The sequence below is a fragment of the Artibeus jamaicensis genome, unplaced genomic scaffold (genome assembly GCF_021234435.1).
Source record: "Artibeus jamaicensis isolate MK-2021 breed Jamaican fruit bat unplaced genomic scaffold, CSHL_Jam_final contig_3214, whole genome shotgun sequence".
Taxonomy (NCBI): Eukaryota; Metazoa; Chordata; class Mammalia; order Chiroptera; family Phyllostomidae; genus Artibeus; species Artibeus jamaicensis.
The window spans coordinates 993,608-1,015,900 of record NW_026521760.1 but is presented as its reverse complement, the minus strand read 5'-3'; the positions used below and the strand labels follow the sequence as shown (position 1 = coordinate 1,015,900).

The window sequence follows — 22,293 nt, the reverse complement described above, 5'->3', positions numbered from 1 at the left end:
CAGGCAAACCAGAGTGTATGGTTACCTTACTTACCCTTACCTTGCTGTAATGATTGTTCACATTTCTATCATCCCCTGCCCTCACAAACAAGCACATGTACACAGGCAGAGAATCCTGGCAAGGTATGGGCCTCAGCATCTAGTATAATGACTGCTGCCACATTAATTGATTGATTAATTAAATCATGGGAATATTGTTGGAGGGGAACATTCTAGACTAGTAAAATGTCATAAACAAAAGGAAATGGGAAGGGATGTTTGCAAGAAAAGCAAGGAAGCCAGTCTGGGTGAAATGGATGTCTGGAAATTGAAATATAATTTGGGAAAAGATTATGGAAATTGATTGTTAGGCAAGAAATTTCCAACAAAGTGGAGGGACAGGGCAAGGTTTAAACATAGAGGAATGGCATGAACAGTAACTGATAGTTGTATGTAAGATGAATTGGGGGGAGGGAAAGGCAGGGAGGACTGCAGAGGCTAGATAAGAAAAATGAAATTATGAATGCCCAGACTATTACTCTTTGTCATTTAACCTTTTATACCTTATGAAAGTGTCATGACTCTTCAGATAGCAAGTGACAGAAATTAACCTGGTTTAACCAAACAGGAAAATTTATCAGCTTAGCTAATATAAATATACAGGCATTGCTAAATTCAGCTTCTCAAACAGTGATATCTCATCAGGAATGTTCTCACCATCTCTTGGTTCTGCCTCTTACTATACAGGATTTGTTCTCAGTCAAATTCTCCCGGAATGGTCACCAGTGACTTTCAGTTTAGCAATGCCAGTTCAACGAGACCACTTTACCAATAGTTCCAGCAAAAATCCTGAGGGATATTCTCATTGGTTACCCATATATCCCCAATAGGGGCTATTGGGGATGTCATGCACTGACTGGCCAATACTTGGTCATGTGCCCACACCAGATGATGGAATCAGTTTCATCCAACCAAATGAACAGAGTGTGTGTGGAGGGGGTGGGGATGTGGAGGAGGGCTGAGAATGGAGGCAAGGATAGCTTACTTAAATGAACTTGTTTAAGAAGAGAAAGAATGGTTATTGGAAAACAAACACAATAAATTTCCTCTACATAAAGTCTATGGTGCTATTTCTTAGTTTGCAGATAACATTGAGTTCTAGAGCATGAAAATCAAATCAGAGAAATAAAGTTTTCAAGAAGAAACATAAAGTGATGAGTTTCTAAACGAGCAAGAAAAATCTGTACTCATTCCAAAATAACCTACATTATATTTATTTAAGATATTTAAAATATGAGATAAGATATGAGCCTCATTATGTTCAATTCAATGAATGTTTTTACATATTATGATACCAGACACATGCTAATTAACCAAACAAAACAGAAATTATTTCACTTTTTTTCAGTCATACTTATAGATACAACAGTATAGGAAGTTCTGATTACTAATCTTTGAAGAAATCCTAATGGAGTCAGAGGAAGGCTGAAAATGGTGATTAAAATGGCTACATCTTTGTGGGAATTCTTAAAATAGGTTTATTGAGAAACCAATTGATAAACCTCTTAATTCTGAAATGATAGGACCTATGGGTTTGAAAAACACATATAAATGTGTTTGTAGAGTTGGTAGCATAATTCTGAGAACACTATAAATTAAATATGAATTTTCCATGAAATTTACATTCTGAATGATGGGTTTAATAGTGCTCAGAACATAAATCCTGAAGAGAGATAAAAAAATTCAACTAACTTTAAATAGATTTTAGATAACAAAGGTGTATATAAAGAATAATTGTATTTGGATTTAAGTTATACATACCTGTATTCATTTATGTATATTTGTACATAATATGAATAAAATACTGCATCAAATGTAGTGAATATTAAGTGTTGGTAGGATTTAGTACAAGTTTAGTTTTCTTAGTTGGATTTTTTATGATTTCTAGGGCAAATGTATATTACTTTTATTTATTTTTTCTTTTTTTTATTTATTTTTTTATTGATTATGCCATTACAGTTGTTCTATTCCCCTCCTTCATTCCCCTCCACCCTACCCCCCATCCCCACCATTACCCCCCCTTTAGTTTATGACCATGTGTCTCAAGTTCTTTAGATTCTATATTTCCCCTACTATTCTTGCCCTCCCATCTATTTTCTATCTACTGTCTATGCTACTTATTTTCTGTACCTTCTCCCCCCTTCTCCTCCTCCCACTCCCCTGTTGCTAACCCTCCTTGAGATCTTCATTTCTATGTTTCCACTCCTGATCTAGCTGTCCTTTTAGTTTGCTTTTGTTTTAGGTGTGGTTGTTAATAACTGTGAGTTTGCTGTCCTTTCACTGTTCATGTTTTTTTAACTTCTTTTTCTTAGATAAGTCCCTTTAACATTTCATATAATAAGGGCTTGGTGATGATGAACTCCTTGAATTTGATCTTATCTGAGAAGCACTTTATCTGTCCTTCCATTCTAAATGAAAGCTTTGCTGGGTAGAGCAATCTTGGTTGTAGGTCTTTGGATTTCATGACTTGGAATACCTCTTTCCAGCCCCTTCTTGCCTGTAAGGTCTCTTTTGAGAAATCCACTGACAGTCTGATGGGGACTCCTTTGTAGGTGACTGTCCCCTTAGCTCTTGCTGCTTCTAGGATTCTCTCCTTCATTTTAATCTTGGCTAATGTAATGATGATGTGCCTTGGTGTGTTTCTTCTTGGGTCCAACTTCTTTGGGACTCTCTGAGCTTCCTGGATTTCCTGGAAGTCTATTTCCTTTGCCAGATTGGGGAAGTTCTCCTTTATTATTTGTTCAAATAAGTTTTTCATTGGTGGCTGTTCCTTTCCCCCTTCTGGTACCCCTATAATTCGGATGTTGGAGTGTTTAAAGATGTCCTGGAGGTTCCTAAGACTCTCCTCATTTTTTTGAATTCTTGCTTCTTCACTCTTTTCTCTTTGGCCATTATTTGGTTTCTTCTGGTCCACTCCATTGATTTGAGTCCCAGTTTTCTTTTCATCGCTATTGGTTTCCTGTGCAATTCCATTCATTTCAATTAGTTTCGCCTTCATATGTTTGTCTAATTTGTGGCTGTAATGAACCAGTTCTGTGAGGATCCTGATCACCAGTGTTTTAAACTGTGCGTCTGAGAGTTTTGCTATTTCTTCATCGCTTAGATATATAGGCTCTGGGGCTTTGAGATCTTCTTGAGCTATTTTTGGTCTGTTCACGCCCGTTAAGTACGAAGAGTGGAGCCTTGGACTCCCAGGTGGCTAGGTTGTGACGCTGTATGTGGGGGTGGGGTCAGAGTGGGGAAATGGCGGCCCCCTCTGCTGTTTCGCGCCACTGGGTGAGGAGCAGAACCTTAGGTGGTTTACCAGGGCGGGGCCACTTCGGTCACTGGGTTATGACGCTGTATGTGGAGCCGGGGTCAGAGCTGGGAAATGGCGGCCCTCTGCTGCCGCTCACCACTTGCTGCTGCTCACCGCTTGCTGCTGGGGCTGCTGGCTCTCGTCCAATCGCCCACTCCCTCCCTTATCTATCCACACACGAATGCGTGACCACAGTCAACCCGCAGCCCTGCTCCCTCGCAGTTTCCCCGGGGTCGCTTGCTGAGTTGCCCACCAGGTCCAACCCTGCATCTGGATTCTGCATGCCTGAGTCCATCTGACCGAGTTTTCCTATGCAACCACGCTCTACCAGCTGCTGGTTTCGCCCCTCTTACCGGTCAGGCTGAAGAATTTGTTGTTATCAGACTTTCGAAAAGTTCAATTTTCTGTGTTCTGGCTGTGTTTTCTGTTGCTAATATTTAGTTGTCTCTAAACTTGGTCATGTGAGGAAGCAGGGCATCTCCACCTATGCCTCTGTCTTGGCGGAAGTCCCAAATGTATATTACTTTTAAATGAAAAAAGAAATCAAAAACTTTTCTTAAAGAGAAAAACATTTTAACATAGAAGGAAACTAGTATTGTTCTTTGAAGTGATGTCATTGTGGTCTTTCTCACAGTTTTTCTTCTTCATATATCCATGTATATCTCAGATAAAATATTGGGTTAGATGGGCCATTGGTCTCAAAGAATGTGGCTTTTCTTTTATTATTGATCAAATACATTTTCACAGCATTATGCTAGGGTGAGTGATATAAATTTAATCACATTTACTGATACCTGTCTTACTAAATTATTTTTATTCTTTTTAAGAATGCACCTTTCAAGAACAAAATTCTGATGCAGAAAATAATATGAGACATGCATCTAGCTTGGTGGAAGCCATCTTTAAAGTACTATACTATTGCAATTTTTCTCCACAAATATTTGGAAATGTTTTTGTGAGCTACATGGAAGAAGAGCAATTATGGGACTTTTTATATAACATTCCAGGTATGAAAAATTTATAATTTTAAAAGAAGCATTATAAAGATAGCTAAATATATCATTAAAGGTGTTTTAAACGTTTTATCAGTATCGGTTTTGCAGAGTCTCTTCTTTGTAAAAGTTTATCTTACATTTTCTTACTATCGAAGGCTTCTTTTAAAAGTAATTAGCTATTAGTTTCTATCAAAATTTAGTATACTTGGGACAAACGAGGTGACAGGAGGTTGAGGGGGAAATGATGTAATTCAGATTTTCTTCATTATTATTAGGAAGTATTTTCTCATAAAAATTAACTTAATATTTGCCAGAGATTATGTTCACTATTGAACAAAAAGACATTAGTAAGATGTGAAAAAATATTTTGCGATTCTTGGGTGCATTTACTCAATGAAGTGGTGGACAAAACTACTGGTGAATTTTCTTCAAATGCAAAACATATTTGTTGTGATGACCATGGTGCCTCTCTCTACAAGGCATCTTGTCATTCCTTTGGGGACTGTATGTTTTCCTCTGTGTATTGTTCTGCTTACAGCATGAGCAAATGTTAAAGACAGAGCAGGCTACCTATCTGAATAGGCAGTGCTCACGGGTTGCCCCACCTTCAGGGCGAGGTACAAAGATTCTCACATTGTTTCCCTACCTTTAAATCTCTGTATTTAATATCCTTAGAAAACAAAGGATGAGAAGTTAGTGGTTTCCTGTTAGTCTATTAACCATTTATATCATTTACACTAGGCTTTCAACCTATAAGCTTTCTCCTACACTGTTTTGGAACTGCCATTTCCATAAAATATTTTCTGGGATCCATATTTTAAAACTCTAACTGGATCACAATTGTGGTTTCACTCTTTTGGCTATCCTTTAGACTCTACTTGAATATCTTTTTATCTATTTTAAAGTCATATTATATCTTTTCTTATTCATTATCTCTGCAAAATAGCAATAGATAACTGTAATGATTTCAAAAATCCAAATCCGTCACATAAAGATTCTGTAATAATTATCTTCTTTTAAAGTTATATCTCCCAGTTTTCATGCATTCTCTCATTGCTCCTGCTTTAACCAAAGGGGGGTAATTTTCCAGTTAATTATAATGAATTACTTCTGATGTGGACTTGACTGGACTGAAAGAAAAACAATTTTGAAAGCCCCTTCAGCCCCTGCTGGTTTTAGTTGCTTGCGGTGAAATAAGAGCAGAATCCTCTCACAAGATTGTAAGGAATTGGTGACTCAAATGCTTCAACCATTATTTATCCTTCAACTCTTAAGTTCTTGAACCACTTGACACTCAGCACAAAACAGTCCTGAAAATGACCTAGAAAGTGTCAGTGGACTTCAAGTGCTGGCACGAGAAAGCAAAACTACTACTCAATCCTAACTAGGCTTCTCTCCAGACTTCGAGTAAATCCTCCTCCATAAGCTCAGACGAGTCTCTTCAGACAGGTATTGTACATATATAGAGAGCCCAAATTGTGTAGGGAGTCTCAAGGAAGCAAAACTTCAAATTGGTGAAATGTCCTTGGTCTTCATATGAGTTGTTTTTACACATATGTATGTATGTCTGTGTGTGTGTGGTTGCTCCAGAGTTTATAGTATATATCTTTAACTCATCAGTTTACCTTTTAATAATAATATAGCTCTTCACAGCTAATGTAAGAACTTTATAATGAAATATTTCTATTTATTCTTACCTATCTTTTATGCTAGAGTTGCCAGGCATGTTATTTTTACTAATGTTATAAACCCCACAATTCATTGTTTCATTTTTGTTTCAGTCAATGATATTTTAAAGAAATTAAAAATGAAAAGAAAGTCTTTTACATTTATTCCTATATTTAGCATTTCTGGTACTCTTATTGGTGTAGATCTGAGTTTCTAGCAGGTATTATTCTCTTTCTATCTGAAATACGTCCTTTAACGTTTCTTGTATTATGCATCATCTGCTATCAAGTTATGCTAGCTTTTGATTGAATAAAATAAGTACTTAGCCTTTATATTTGAAATATTTTTATTAGATATAGAATTCTGGGTTCAGAGGTTTTTTTCTTTTCTTTTTTCATTCAGCACTTTAAAGATATTCTATTATTTTCTGGCTTGTATAGTTCCTGATGATATATCAGTTAATATTAAAGTGTCTTTCCTTTTGTATAATGTGTCTTCTTTTTTGTGGTTGATCTTTAATATTTGCACCTTTATCACTACTTTCCAACAATTTGATATCATTGTACCTTATTTTACTTCTCTTATATTCACTCTGCTTAGGGTTTGCTGAGCTGCTTTGTTCTGAGGATGTTTACTTTTTATCATATTTGGAAACATTTCAGCCATTCTTGGGATGGTTTATCTTTTGTCCCCTCTACCACCACTTTTTTCTGTGACTCCCATTGCAGGAATACTAGACCTTTTGATATTTTCCACATGTCACTGAAGCTCTGTTCTTTGTGGATTTTTTTGTTATTGTTGTTTATTTTCTGTTTTTTTAGACTTCTTCTTCTTTGTGTTTTGGCTTGGATACTTCCTATTATATCAATTCAGTGGCTGTTTCTTCTTCAGTTTCTAAATTACTATTCAGACCATCTAGTAAATTATTTTCTTTTTAAAAATATATTTTATTGATTGTGCTATTACAGTTGCCCCTTTTTTCTTCCTTTATTCCCCTCTGCCCTGCACCCCCTTCTCCCACCAGTTATCTACCTGCCCCCTTAGTTCATGTCGCTGGGCTGTACATGTTAGTTCTTTGGTTTCTCCATTTCCTATACTATTCTTAATGCCCCCCCACCACTGCTAGCTATTTTGTACCTACAATTTATGCTTCTTATTCCCTGTACCTTTTTCCCCATTCTCTTCCCACCCACTCCCCATGGACAACCCTCCATGTAATCTCCATTTTTGTGATTCTATTCTGGTTATTTTCTTAGTTTGTGTTTTTGTTTTTGTTTAAGTTCAGTTATTGATAGTTGTGAGTTTGTTGTCATTTTACCGTTCATATTTTTAATTATCTTCTTTTTCTTAGCTAAGTCCCTTTAACATTTCATGTAATAATGGCTTGGTGATGATGAACTCCTTTAACTTGACCTTATCTGGGAAGAACTTTATCTGCACTTCAATTCTAAATTATAGCTTTGATGGATAGCATAATTGTGGATGTAGGTCTTTGCCTTTCATGACTTTGAATACTTCTTTCCAGGCCCTCCTTGCCTGCAAGTTTCTTTTTGAAAAATCAGCTGACAGTCTTATGGGAAGTCCTTTGTAGGTAACTGTCTCCTTTTCTCTTGCTGCTTCTAAGATTCTCTCCTTCTCTTTCATCTTGGGTAATGTAATTATGATGTGCCTTGGTGTGTGCTTCCTTGGGTCCAACTTCTTTGGGACTCTCTGAGCCTCATAGACCTCCTGGAAGACTATCTCCTTTGCCAGACTTGGGAAGTTTTCTTTCATTATTTTTTAAATAAGTTTTCAATTTCTTGCTCTTCCTCTTCTCCTTCTGGCACCCCTATGATTCAAATGTTGAGACATTTAAAGTTGACCCGGAGTTTCCCGAGTCTCTCCTCACTTTTTAAAAATTCTTATTTCTTCATTCTGTTCTGGTTGGATGTTTATTTTTTCTTTCTGCTCCAAATTGTTGATCTGAGTCCAGGTTTTCTTTACTTCATTGTTGGTTCCCTATATTTTTCTTTATTTTACTTTGCATAGCCTTTACTTTTTCCTTTATTTTGCAACCATACCCAACCATTTCTGTGAGCATCCTGATTACCAGTATTTTGAAGTCTGCATGTGATAGGTTGGCTATGTCATTGCTCAGTTCTATTTTTGGAGCTTTTATTTGTTTTTTCATTTGGGTCATGTTTTTTTGTCTTGGCACCCCTGTTATGTTGTAAGGGGCAGAGCCTTAGGAATTTGCCAAGACAGGGCAACCACTTTGCTGCACTGTGGCACTGTATGTGTGGGAGGGGTCGGAGAGAGAGCAATGTTGCTTGCCTTGGCTCTTGGCCAGCTTTGTCATTTTCTCCACTACCCACAAGCAAACTGGGCCCTTCTGGTGCTGATTCCCAGGTGGGTGGTTTTGTGTACATTCTGTGACCCTGTGGGTCTTTCCAGTGAACTATCTGGTGAGGCCAGAAGATATTCCTGCCACCCCAACCCCCACAGGTTTTTTTTCAATCAGAGGTTTTGAGGCTTTATTTCTCCACATTGGAGCCCTGCGTTTTGCAGTCTGTCTCACTCTCTAGTTGTTCCTCCTGGTTTATCCATACACAAATGTGGGACTGCCTGCTCTGCCAGCCGCTGCCTCACTCACCCCAGTCCTCCAGCCACCGTCTTGCTGTGAGTCCTCTCTCACCTAGCTGCCTGCCTCCACCCCTCCTACAGATCTGAATGAATGTTTCTTCTTTAACTCCTTGGTTGTTGGACTTCCATAGTTTGATTTTCTGGCAGTTCTGGTTATTTTTTGTTTAATTGGTTGTTATCTTTCTTTTGGTTGTGCTAGGAAGCAAAATGTATCTACCTATGCCTCCATCTCAGCCAGAAGTCTGACTTCACTTTTGTTGGTTTTAACTGAGCATTTTATATGATTTTATTTTTTGTCTTTTCATGTCATATCGGTTATACTTCTTTTTTTTTTTTACTTTTTAAAAAGTATGTTGCTTTAGACATTGCAGCATATATATAGAGAGAGTGTGAAATTAATCCAAGTTCACTTTGTTTCTTAAATATGTTTTTTTGGTTTTGGAAAGAGAAAAAGGAAAGAAGAGAGAGAAATAAAAATCAATATCAGAAAGAAACATCCGTTGTTTGCTTCCCATATAACCTACAACCTAGGCATGGGCCCTGATAGGGAATTGGGATGTTGCTCCAACCAACTGAGCCACACTCTCGAGGGCCCAAGTTCACTTTCAAATACTATAATACTTCACAGTTGTGTGAGTATCTTATAATAACAAAATAATTCTAATTTCTCCCTTCTGTGGCATTACTGTTATTCATTTCACTTATAAATAAAAATACAGAAGTATACTCATATATATGCTCATATATATAACATATGCATGAGTTAATACATTGTTGGTATTATTATTCTGAACAAACTTACCTGTTAGATCAATTATGAATAAGAAAAAGGTTTTAATTTTACCATCACTTATTTATTCTTCAATGTTCTTTCCTTATGTAGATATGAGTTTTCGATCTATACTATTTTCTTTCTCTCTAAAAAAATATCTTAACATTTCTTGCAAGGCAAGTCCACTGATGTCAAATCCTCTCAATTTTTGTGTGTTTAACAAAGTATTTCTCCTTTACTTTTGAAGTATAATTTTGTGGGAAATAGAATTCTAGGTTGACTGTTTTTCTTTCAATACTTTAAGTTTTACTTTACTCTTAATAGCATTGTTTCCGAGAAGTCAAATGTAATTTTTCCTCTGTTTCTCTAAATGTAAGGTGTGTTTTTTGATATGGCTTCTTTCAGGACTTTTTCTTTATGTTCAATTTTCCAATAGTTTGAAGATAATATGCCTAAGGTATAATTTTTTAATTATTTATCCTCTTTGTGTTCTCTTAACTTTCTGGGTCTGTGGTTTGTCTTTAACATTAATTTGGGAAAAGTTCTTTTTTATTGTTGTTTTAAATATTTCTCCTGGTTTTATTTACTCTTTTCTCTCTAGTATTCCCATTATATGTATGTTACACTTTTTGTAGTTGTCCCATAGTCCTTTAATAGTTTGTTCTGGTTTCTTTTTTCTAGTCTTTATTCTCTTTGCTTTTCCATTTTGGAGGTTTTTATTGAGACATCCTTAAGCTCAAATATTCTTCCACCAGCCGTGTTCAGTTTACTAATAAGCTGTCATTTTTGTTACATTGCTTTTGATGTATAGTATTTGGGGGGTGTTTCTTAGGGCTTTCATCTCTGTATTTACATTGCCCATTTGTTCTGTTATGCTATCTATTTTATCCATTCGCACGTTTATCATATTAATCATAGCTGTTTTAAATTCCTGGTCCGATCATTCTACCATCTTTGCTATATCTGTTTCTAATGCTTGCTCTTTCTTTCAAATTTTGTGTTTTGCCTTTTAGTATGTCTTATAATTTCTTTTTTTTTAAGCTGGACAATATATAATGGAAAAAGGAACTGCTCTAAATAGGTCTTTAGTGATATGGTGGAGATGTGTTGGTGGAGGGTAAGCTATCTATGGTCCTATGATTAGGTCTCAATTTTTTAGTGAGCCTGTTCCTCTGGATGGTATACTTCACAAATGTTTATCAATGTTTTCCTTCCCTCTTAAATAGGAGAGTATGGCTAGAGTGGGCATTTCCCTTCACCTAGGCTCTGAAAAGTTAGGCTCTGAAAACCCCACTGAGTTAGGCTTTGTTTTAATAGTTTCTCCTGGGGGCAGGCCTTAAGAAGAATAGAGAGTGCTTCAGCCTATTTCAAAGTGTTTCTTTTTTCCTCCCCATGCGGGAAGGGAAGCGCTACGGGATTTTTCTCTGAAATTTACTGTGGGAAACTAGTGGAGCTCCTGGAGGTAAAACTCATAAAATTGTGGCAGCCCCAACCCCCAAGCCAGGTACTTCTGGAGTTCTGACCTCCGACTCGTCTGCACCAGTTCGTCAATTACAGTTGAGATTGTCCCACCCTGGCACTGCTTCTCCTGGTAGCTTCTGCTTGACCCTTTGCTCCAGTAAGACAATGACTGCCTGTATTTGCCTGTTTGTTCATTTTTTTCCTGTCTTCACTTCTCTTACATTTTCAAGAAGAGCTGTTTTTTCATTTTTTCAGCTTTTTATTTGTTGTTAGGATACAATAACCACTTCCAGGTTCTTTATATGCACAGTCAGAAATGAGAAGTTCTTGTCACTCTCTTTTTTCTATTCCCTCTTCTTCAATTTCTCCTTTTAAAAAATCTATATCTTATTTCTACTATTGGCATCTGTAGCTATTGCTTAAATTTCCCCACAGTATGTCTCTCAAGATGTATCAGACCCTGAATCAAGAGAATACTATGCAGCCCAATATTATAACATTTTAAGAAAACTCTTATCTTAGGCAATAATAGCAAATATATGCACAATGCCTACTATGTGCCAGTTATTTTACACAAATGAATTTCTATACATTTTAAGTAATTATTTGAGATAGAGCCATTATTTTCTATTTTCAGTATCTTGATTTTATTTTAAAAGGAATAAACATACTCTTTTAACAATGAGAAATAGAATTTCTGAATTTCTAGAATTTTTAGATACCTGAGATTATTTTAAATCCATGCATCCAGAGTTGAACCAAAATGTATATTAATTATTAATACAGAAAGGGGGGTTCTTTATTTCTTTCAATGAATTAAAGTCTTGAAACATCATTAAAAAGACAGACAGCTTACCTAACTGATAATTGTGCCATGTTAAAAAATTTTAAACTCTTGCTATTTGATATTACCATGATCCTCTTCACCATGGTCATTTTAACAATGGCTTGAGTAACTTGAGAAATGTCAAGCTTGAAATTTGAAGGAGGAAAAAAGCATATGGATACTTTTGTATCCTGATTCAAGTGGTGGCCCCAGGACTTTGCAGTTACTTTTTAAAAACTTGTATTGCATTTATCATATAATATCATAGTAAGTAATAGAAATTATCAGAAATATGGCAAGCTGGAAGAAAGAAGGAAGGAAAAAAGGCAAGGCTAGAGGGAGAAAGGGTGGAAATGCTGGTAGAAAAATTTTAAAAAGTAAAGGAAGAGGAGAATTATCATTAACATTGTAGAATATATATTTTAAATTTTTATATGTGCATGTAGATATGTGTTTTTAAATAAAATTGCATGTCATACTCTTTTAACCCAGTTTTATTTTTATACTAAATAATATATGGCTTTATTGTATAGATGAATGCACCTTGGTTAATTAAACAAATTACCAATTACTAGACATTTAGATTATTTCCAATTTTTATATCCTTTATATAACCATAATTAACTTCTTAGGATAAAGTCTTAGAGAAGGATAAATAGATTAACAGGTAAGTAAAATGTTAGAGCTTTTGATATTACTGCCAAATTGTCATCTATGGAGGTCACATGATTTATAATTTTACCAGTAGAGTTCCAAACTACTAGCAAATACAGTATTTCAGTGTTAATTTCCATTCCCTTTATTATCAAGAAGAATTTTTAAATGTTTATGAACTGTTTATAAGTAATATGATTTCTAGGGTAAAGCCGCTCTCCTTTCCTATAGTTTTACACTAGATCATTAAGAAACTGATTTCCAATTGAATCAGCACAAAATTTTGCCAGATTCTGCTAACTGTAATGTACTGTCTGCTTTTGAAGTCTCAACATGCATGGAGTCCGAGCTAGAGGTCATTCGATGCTTGAGATTGGCACTGACCGACGCTGTCAAGGACATTGTAGAGCAGATAATATCTGTGATGACCTCTGGGAGACACAGTGAAACAAGCCTAAACAAGCCTGGCATTCCTGAACGTTTGCGCGAGAGCATTCCAAAAGAATGGAATTATACTCCCAAAGAAATCAAGAGGAAAGAATCAAGCAAAGGTATATATCTGTTTTTCTGTAAGGAAGCATCCCTGAAGAAGCAATTTTCTATAATATGGGATCAAGTAAAATGCTAAGAAGAATAAGACTTGCAAACAATATTAGTCTTGTTTTTACCATGTATACTTGGAACCCGTTATTTTCTTTACTAGCAGTCATATAATCAAGGAAACTAGAAATAAAAATGACTCAAATGGTCATTTGCTTTATTTAACTGCTGATTCCGAATTCTCTGCAATGTATTGTGTTCATGTTAGTGTTCACAGATTATTCACAGAATTTTGACTAATTTTCTTTGTCTATTGAGTGAAGTTCATATTCTCAAGAGGATTGCTGTTATATTCAGTTTAATTATTCTTTCCTTCAAGTTTTTCTCCTAAATGACCAATTGTAACTTTGTTTTCTCTTGTTAACACACCCATATCTGTGGCTTTTAGGTAAAAAATAGCACCCAATTTAGTAACCACATATTTTTCCGAGAGGGTATCTTTCTTCTAACAGGTATGGTTCTGAATTCAGTGCATTGTTCCTGCCCAAGGCAGTGCATCCGCCACGTGTATTTCAGAGCCATCATTTACTTATATTATTCACTTACTTTATTGATCAGCTCTTCTCATTTGAATGTTTATTTCTACCTAGATATTCCTACTTTCTGAGAAATTCACAAGATTCCTTTGAATGTGTATTATGTACTCATAAATCTTTAGAATTTTTAAAGTCAAACCTGTACTTTTCATAGTCATCCTTTTTTTGACAATTATTTAAAACATTAACAGGTGCTTGCCATTAATTGACTTTTTAAAAAAAGTTGTAAACTTTTATTACAAATTAAAAATGAGCTTCTTAAAAATCTCAACTTGATTAGACAATAAACAATTTAAAAATCTTTAAATGTATATTGAGAAAAAAACCCAGGCTTTTAAAAACACATTTGTCATTTCCCAAATGAGGCAATTTTAGGTAAAGTTAACACCCCCGTGCTACACAGGTAGTTCCAGTCATCTTGTCAGTGGGCAAACAGCAAGCACTTAAGGTCTTCAGCTCCAGTCTTCATTTCTTGAACAACCAAACAGCAATATATCCATCAATCAAAAAGCCATGTATGTTTTTTTTACTAATTCTAAAGAAACTGTCCACAGTAAAATTCTCCAGCTCAACCCACTGAAGTCAATCGAAGGGACTAGCCTTTCTTTCATCCTTCTTCATGAAGGTCCTAAATGATGTGGCTCTCATCCAACAACCTGGTATTACAAACTCAAATCAATTACCTATCTGTGACCTTTCACAGTAATATTTTAATTCTGTCCAAGCCTTATTAAACTGCCTTTGAATCTAGGAAAGCCATTTAATTGAAATTGGAAAATGTCAGCTTTTCATTACTTAAGTTCTTCCTTGTCTGAGTTGTTGCCATCACTGCTTGTTCTAGCTTTTGGATATTTCACAGATTTTGAGCAATTCAGGAGGCATGATCTATAGTTAACATGTCATGTCATAGGATTAGCACTGTTTTGCTTGTGGGTTTCAAGTTTTCTATTCGTAAACAGCATTGCTTTATAAAAGCATTTTGGAATTCTTCCGTAACATTCCAAAGAGTCTGTTTCCAAAAAAAGTGCTTACTTTGTACATACCAGCACTACCAGACAAAAAATCTGAGGTCAGGCTGCCTGCCACCAACAAATGATACTCGTGAAGCAGGTGCTGCTGCAAAAGAAAAGAAGTTTACTCAGGTGCCACACAACTTGGGAGAATAGTGAACTTCTGTCTCAAAGACCTTCTCCATCCTCCTGCTCGAGCCAGAGGTTCTTATAGGGATAGGGAAGGGAGTGCTTTTTCCTTTTTCCCATCCAATTATCTTTCCAGCTTTTGGCATGCTTGGGGCCCTATACATATTTCTAGCTCTTGGCGTGCTTGATTTAACAACCTCCCCCAGCCACCATCTTGACCAATGGGTGGACACTCCCCTGGCACTTGGTTTCATGGTAAGGCTAGTTCTTGTGCTTTTCCTTACTAATCTTTGTAAAATTATCACCAAGAGTCTAAGTACAACATTTCCACGATAGACAGCCATGAAGGGATGCCAACTCGCATAATTACATAAAAGTGAGTAGTGGAGAAAAGTGACTTCATAAAGCATTTTGTGTGTTTCTGGTGGATATGACAATAGGAGAATACCATTGTTTTTCATTTCTGTCCTCTTTTAGACTGATAGTGCTCAACCTTTATTTTCAGTGCAGTATAGAAGAAGGAAAGATAATATTGCTCTGGCCAGGTAGCTCAGTTGGTTAGAGCATCGTCCAGATATGCCAAGGTTGTGGGTTTGATCCCTGGTCAGGGCACATACAAGAATCAACCAATGAATGCCCAAGTACATGACCAACAAATCTTTCTCTCTTCAAAAAATTTTTGAAAAATTTACATGCCAGAAATTGTCACTTTTTCTTTCAATAGATATTTACTAAGTGAATTACTACCACCTCCCAGGCACTGGGGTTGAGGCCAGAGTTAAACTATAAATAAGATATCTCTTCTTGGTGCTTGAAGACTATTATAACTTTTCAAATGTACACAAGCACCTCGGGGGATATATAAGACAATTATTTGATGTGTGAAGAAAGGAAGAAAGAAAGGAAAGGAAGGGAAGGAAAGGAAAGGAAGGGAAGGGAAGGGAAGGGAGGGAGGAAGGAAGGAAGGAAGGAAGGAAGGAAGGAAGGAAGGAAGGAAGGAAGGAAGGAAGGAAGGAAAGAAGGAAGGAAAGAAGGAAAGAAGGAAAGAAGGAAAGAAATTAAGAAATTAAATCTCACTAAAGTTTCATATGGAGATCATCATTGGAATTCTCCATTGGTCTGTGTGTGAGCGAGCCTTGTGTTGGGAACAGTATTGTTGGGGCAGGGATAGATAGGGCACTTCAGTCTTTCATTAGCTTTTAGCATACAGTAATGAATCAAGGTTGGCATTTACATTTCAGAATATAGATTTAACAAAATTAATCACAAACACGCACAAGTGGCTTTAACGTACTCCTGTAAACCAACAAATCAACTGTAGTTTAAAACTAATACTGAAGTTCTGGGAAGTCACAGGCTAGACATACTCCCGTAACTCTGGGGATGCAAGGAAGAGCTAACGATGAGAAAGTGAAAAAGCTCCTATATTTCTAATCCTAACACGAGCTTTTCTCAGCCTATTATAAGGAAAAACAATAACCATCTCATCAGATTTGGCCAAAGGAAGAATTAAAAAAAGGAAATGTGTGGGAAAACTATTTGAAATGTGGCTTCCCTTACATTATTGTTAAACACCAGTCCTTCCTAAGTGCTGTACCTTGAGCTATTTATTACATAAAAATAGTTTCAAGTCATCTTGATTAGCAAAATATTTCAAAACCAAGCATTTAAAACATGAAGACAAACCTCCGTAATCATTTCCAGCAATGTTTTAAGTCAAGTGTATTTAATCCAGTACTTTGCAAAACTTGTTGAAATAATGATTCATTTTAGAGACCTTTTTTGCAGATTATGACTTATTAAGAGACAAGTAGTAGTTTAAGGGAATATTTGCTCTTGACACAGTGAAAATGACAGAACGTGGGAAACACGGTGGCAACAAACTGAAATGCACATCTTTATTTCAGCAAATACTGTTGTCAGCAAATTCTGTTACATAGAAAACACCGAAACTTTAAAGAAATAAATGTTACAATAAATTATACAAAGTAAGAGACTTATGGAATCGAGTTCACTGAAAGTTCAGATGTTTCTTATATCGATCAACTTAGGTATTTGCTCCTTTATTTCAAAGTGCAAGTTCTTTGATTTCTTTGACAACAATTAAATGAAAGATATACTGAAAAATATATTTTATTAATAGTAAGTTACTTTTCAAAGAAAAAGAATGCTTTGTGGAAAACTGTTGGAGTGAAGGCTGTCAGGGAAGCTGGGTTCTGCAGAGGACCCTGGAAGCTGGGTTCTGCAGAGGTAGCCCTGCAGGAGAGTGTGTTTGTGACGATGTTCTCATGCGGATTGTTGAGGAGGAGACTGATGGCAAAAACACATCAAGTACTGTTGGGAGTTGTGCAGGCAGTTCATTCTATAAAAAACAAAAATATTGTTTTTATCAAAGCCACTATTACCCTTAAAAATATTACAGTTGCCCACCAAAGAGCTTAGAAATAGAATTTTCCGACATGATTAAATCATTCCAAATAAGAGTTTAAGTGACTTTTGCACATTTGGCTTAAAAATACAAAAAATATTTTTCAATTTGTGTGCAAGAACAATTAATTGACATCCTGAATGGTGAATAGTTCTGTGTCAGATTTCAACAACAGCCTCTTCTTATTTGGTGGCAGAGATTGGAAAGCAAGTGCCCTGACTTCGCAAGCACAGTTCCTGGTCCACATATTCCACGTGGATCTGTTCCCCCTGTGACACCTATTAAAACCAAGTAGGGAAACAAACCAAACTTAGAATCTGACCTTTGAACCACTGTTTCATAGAGTGTTGCACACAGGTGTTAAACATAATGAAGCATATAAAATCATTTTGTTCTTACTCCATTTATTGTTGACATTTTATAACATTAATAAACAAAAATTTTAATCAATATTAAGACATTCTTTTGTCTTTACCTCATCCACTGTTAACTTCCTTTTTACTTATTTTATAATCTACAAAATATATTATAGTCAGAAGAAATGATAAATACATAAACATACATATCACATTTAATTTATTCTAAGTAATACAATTTTTTTCCACATCCATCAGCTCTGAACTTGGGATCTCTCTTATGATATATTACATATATATGGCTTAGATAGGAATCAGGTTATTTAAATAAAGACAGAAAAATAAGTGTATGGCATTCTTAAAAGATTCCTCCTGGTATGTTGTTAACATCATCATAGACTCAGAACCTCTGAGATTAGTAGAATGGATTTATCAATTTGTCATCTGCCTAATGGTTCTGATTGGAATTCACCTTAACTTTTAATGAAGTGTTGGGGATTTGAGTACCTGGTGTCCTCAAATTTCATAAAATATCACAAGTGCAGGTGTGAAGAGAATTGGTAATCTTTACCTGATACCTACTTAGATTGTTGACTATTACTCAGTGACTATTGTTTAACTACAGTGTCTGCAGTTAAACCCTCTCTAGGATCAACAGAATATAAGAAATAATCTTTAACTTAAATATCTGATAGTATAACGAAGAATATCAAATTGAGACACATAAAGGAGCATAAAACATATAAAATACTTTCAGAACACAGAGAAGAGGGGTCACAAAGGAGTCTCTTAATTTGCTTTATTTATATTTTAACCCTCATCTAAACAATTTAACTGAATTAAGATACTTATTGAGAAGCCATTTTTTACTGAGTACCCATCTAGGTGCTTTCCCATTTATTTTTTTATTTCAGAGAGCAGTTCTATGTGATCATTCAAATATATGTTGGACCCAGTTGGCAAACTTAAAAAGACTGCTCTAGTTAATTTTTAAAATGATTCTGAAGTTGTCTTGAAATTCTGGAGAGTCACACACTAGACATATGTTTCCCAAGAGCTTTGTACTTTTTTAGAGTGGTTGACTTCTTTCAATGTTGCAAATAACTTGAAAAATCTTTCACATTGTTTTATTAGTTTTGTTCAGTAAAAACAGTAAATGTGTTACTGAAGAACTCAAAACCATGTTCTATTGACTTCTCACTTAGTTCCAAGGTTTAATTTGACTTATGCACATAGAGGATTAAAACACAGTGCTTGGCTTGGCGGGATGCTCAAGAAGCAACAAGATTTTTCCCCTGCTCTTGAGGATCCTTTAGCCTAATGGTAAAGGCAACTCTTGAGGACATAGGTAACAATACAACATAAATAATAATATATGATAATACAAAATATGGTACAACATGAGAATATGGACGCCATTACCAAAATAGTCTTATAGACATGTTTAAATGAATTCATAGGAGGAGAAGACTTTGAAGCAAGAATTGAAGGATGTGGGTGACCCATGAAAAGAGAGCACATTCCCTGTGAGAATGCTGAGATATTCAGAAGCCTAAAGCGGGCCAAGCCAGTTTGTGAGGGAAACAATGAATTTGGTTTTAGCTATCCTGAGTTAATGATGACCAGGGCAGAGAAATGGAATACTCAACAGGGAGCTGACGTTTTAGTATTGCTACCCCAGGGAAAGGCCAAGGTTGAAGATTCTGGAATCATCTGGACAATGTTTCTCAACCAGGAGAAATTTTGCCCTTGGAGACATTGAGCAGTGCTTGGTTGTCACAGCCGAGGAGGGTGCTGCTGACATCTAGTGAGCAGAGGCCAGAGATCCTGCTAAAACATCCAGCAGTGCTCAGGGCAGCTCCTTGCAAGGACTATCCAGCCCAAAATGCCAACAGTGCCAAAGTTGGGAAACCCTGATGTAGAGAGGGAGTCAGTAGATCCTTCAGAGAAATAACAGCGAGCAAAGGAGAGTGTGTAGAATTGTGGGTCAATGCGCCATGGACTTCTTAGCAAATACCCATTTTTAAGAGTTGTTAGTAGGAAGTGGAACTAGCATAAGACACGGAGAAGCAAAGAAGAGTAATAGAGGTAACCATGAAAGTTTGTTCACTCGTTTTTTCAACAAGTACTTATTGAATAACTATTGTACATGATGTACCAAGTGCTGAGGATAAAGCAATGGCTTCATGGAGCTTAAAGTCTAGGAGAGGCTGACAGACAATGAACAAATGAGCTAATTATTAGGTGATACTAAGTGCTATAATAAAAACAACAAACTGAGGTCTAATGATAGGGAGGGAATTGGTCTGGGAAAGAAAGGGCATGAAAGTACTGCTGTAGCCCGATGGTGAAGGAAGGCTCTGTGAAGAGGTGATGTTTGGGCTAAGAACTAAAGGAAGAGGAGCCAGTCTTGGTCAGAGCTCAAATGATGCCGCCATGGACTCCAAGGGAGCAAGGGAATGGCTGGCAGAATTAAGGACCACAAAGAGGTCGAACAGCATTTCCTTGCTTTTGTTAGTTGAGAACATCTGAGCCCTTTAAACCTGCCGTCTTAATACATAACAATATATAAATAGTAATTCTGAATTTTCTAATCTTTATTTGTGGAAGAAAAAAATAAGTTTGACATTCGGGAATTGTAGGCAGTACCACAGGGTTCCCCAGTCGAGTTCTGCCGGAATATGTCAAGCTCTTCTCAACAATTTTCTCCACAAAAGTTAGACATCCCCACAGAACACTCCAAACAATGCAGTGATGCAACACAAATGCTAATATTAATCATACCTTTTCTTTCTTGTCTTCCCCAGGCGTCACAAGGCTTGCTGCTGAGGCAGTATCTATTGTAATCAGCAAGTTACCTACAGTGATTGCATGTTTGCCTCCCCCAATTAAACACTTCTTTTTTCTGTCTGAGAGAAAAATGTCAAAAAACTTTGTTGACTTGAAGAAAGCTAGCCTGCTCGTCTGGAACTTGATTGTAATTATATGTCGGATATTTGAGGATGGAAACACTGTGGAACTTTTAACAGGTGCCTCCCTTGACAGATGGAGGAAAGAGAAACTGGGTTTAATCTGTGCTTGTTTGGAGAGCATCATGCGAGAGCAGACAAGTAGCCTTCATCAAATGGCCCAAAAGGTCATTCAGAGCATCGAGCAGCAAAAACCCAACTGGATTAAATGCCAATTGCTGAAAGCAAGGAAATTGAGCACTGAATGGTAAAGCAATGTTTTTCTTTCACTAAATCTCATCAAATACATTCACAATAACAAAATCCCAATAAACAACAACAACCAAATAGTGTCAGATAAGTGGCAATAGTCGTTTTGGTAACTTCGTGGGAATTTGGATGCATATCAAAAAAGATAAAAATTGCATTAAAAACTGGGTTGTTAGATGTTTCTTGTCTTATTAAAATTTGAAACCCATTGATACACAGGAATATTATACTTGTTTGGTCACCACCATAAGGTTTCTGATGAAAAGGGTGGTGGTTAAACTCAGGAGAATCAGGTTTCCCTCCTTTTCAGTGCGCAAACAGGTATCTAGTGGATAGCCTGGAGCTTTTTGTAAATGGATTGGGCATGGAGATTAAATTAAGAAGGAATTAATGGATATAAAAGGCCTTTTATTGCTTTCTGTGTACCTGATTGTCAAAAAGGTACACATTTTTCATCTGGTAATGTAAGAATCCCAGAGGGCAACTGGGGCATATCACACTTGAGCTATAAACACGCCCAGCTGTTTCTGTATGAAAATGTCAGCCTTCTCATAGGTTTGTCACCAAGAGCTAAATGATTTGTGGTATTGCAGAGATTTTTAAGGGTCCCTGATGAGTTTAAATATGTACATAGAGTCCTCCTTTGTTAAAATTAGTCTTTGGTATAAAATTGCATGATACAGATAAAGGAATTATGGTTCATATGTTCTGCAGATCACTAAGCCAGTGGCCCCCCTTTTACATCACTCACACACACTGTCCCCATTCTTTTAAAATATGCTCATGTCACCAGCAGATCCTGTTATAACTTTTTTCCTCAAATGACTACAAGTGGTTGATTGTCCTAGTGTATGGTAGTGATAAAGAGTGCAGGCTTTGGTACCAGTGGGACAAATATAAATGGGCCATCCTGTGCAAGTAATAGAGACTCTCAAAGCCTCATTTTCTGAGATGATTCCAACCCAGTAGAGTCATTTTGAGAAATTAAATAACATTTGTAAAGTTCTTAACATTAAACTTAAAACTAGTAAGCATTTATTTCTAAACTCTTAAAATGCATTGAACTCACTGGTTAATATAATGAATACTGTAGTGGTTTATATTAATCTGTAAAACATTATATTTATCCAAATGGGGAAATGTCAGCAATCATGATTTTCCTGGTCTTGTCATACTGATTTCTAGAAATTTATTCCTAGGACATCCTGTGGGTAAAGATAACACTAGCAGTCAGGTAAAACCTTAGTAACATTGACAATGACCTTCTTTACATTTGCATTCCTTACCATTTATAGTCTTTAATCCAGTGACTAAAGATTAAGGCTAGATGTCATTATCCATAGCCTTCACTGTGAAAGGGAGAGAATAAAGATGAGTAAAAATAGTGGATCTGATTAGAGTTACAAAGTTAAATTTGTGATCCTGCTGATTGAGGAGCCCTTCTAGCAGTAATAAGATCAGTTTAAAGTATGTCTCAGTGAGACACCTGAGGCTACATATAGGAATCCATAAGTAAAAGGGTTTTCTTAAAAGTTTAGTTTAAGTATTTTATAAATGGCACCAACACATGTGGTCTGTCTTACGTAGGAAGTTTAGCTAACGTTTGGCTGATCAGCTATCTGTTGCAACAGGCATCCAAAATAGTGAATTGCTGACTTTTACAATGTTTTGTAGCCCTCAA

The 22,293-nt window shown here is 36.3% G+C and overlaps 1 protein-coding gene across 2 annotated transcripts in view; it reads left to right on the top strand.

Moving 5' to 3' along the window:
* Positions 1–22,293, top strand: part of KIAA0825 (KIAA0825 ortholog) — a 412,101-nt gene that overhangs the window by 190,017 nt on the left and 199,791 nt on the right. For both annotated transcript variants that reach the window (XM_053663574.1, XM_053663575.1), the window contains 3 exons: positions 4,165–4,344; positions 12,662–12,886; positions 20,202–20,610. In XM_053663574.1, coding sequence (XP_053519549.1) covers positions 4,165–4,344; positions 12,662–12,886; positions 20,202–20,610 — 814 coding nt within the window. The remainder of the gene's footprint in view (positions 1–4,164; positions 4,345–12,661; positions 12,887–20,201; positions 20,611–22,293) is intronic.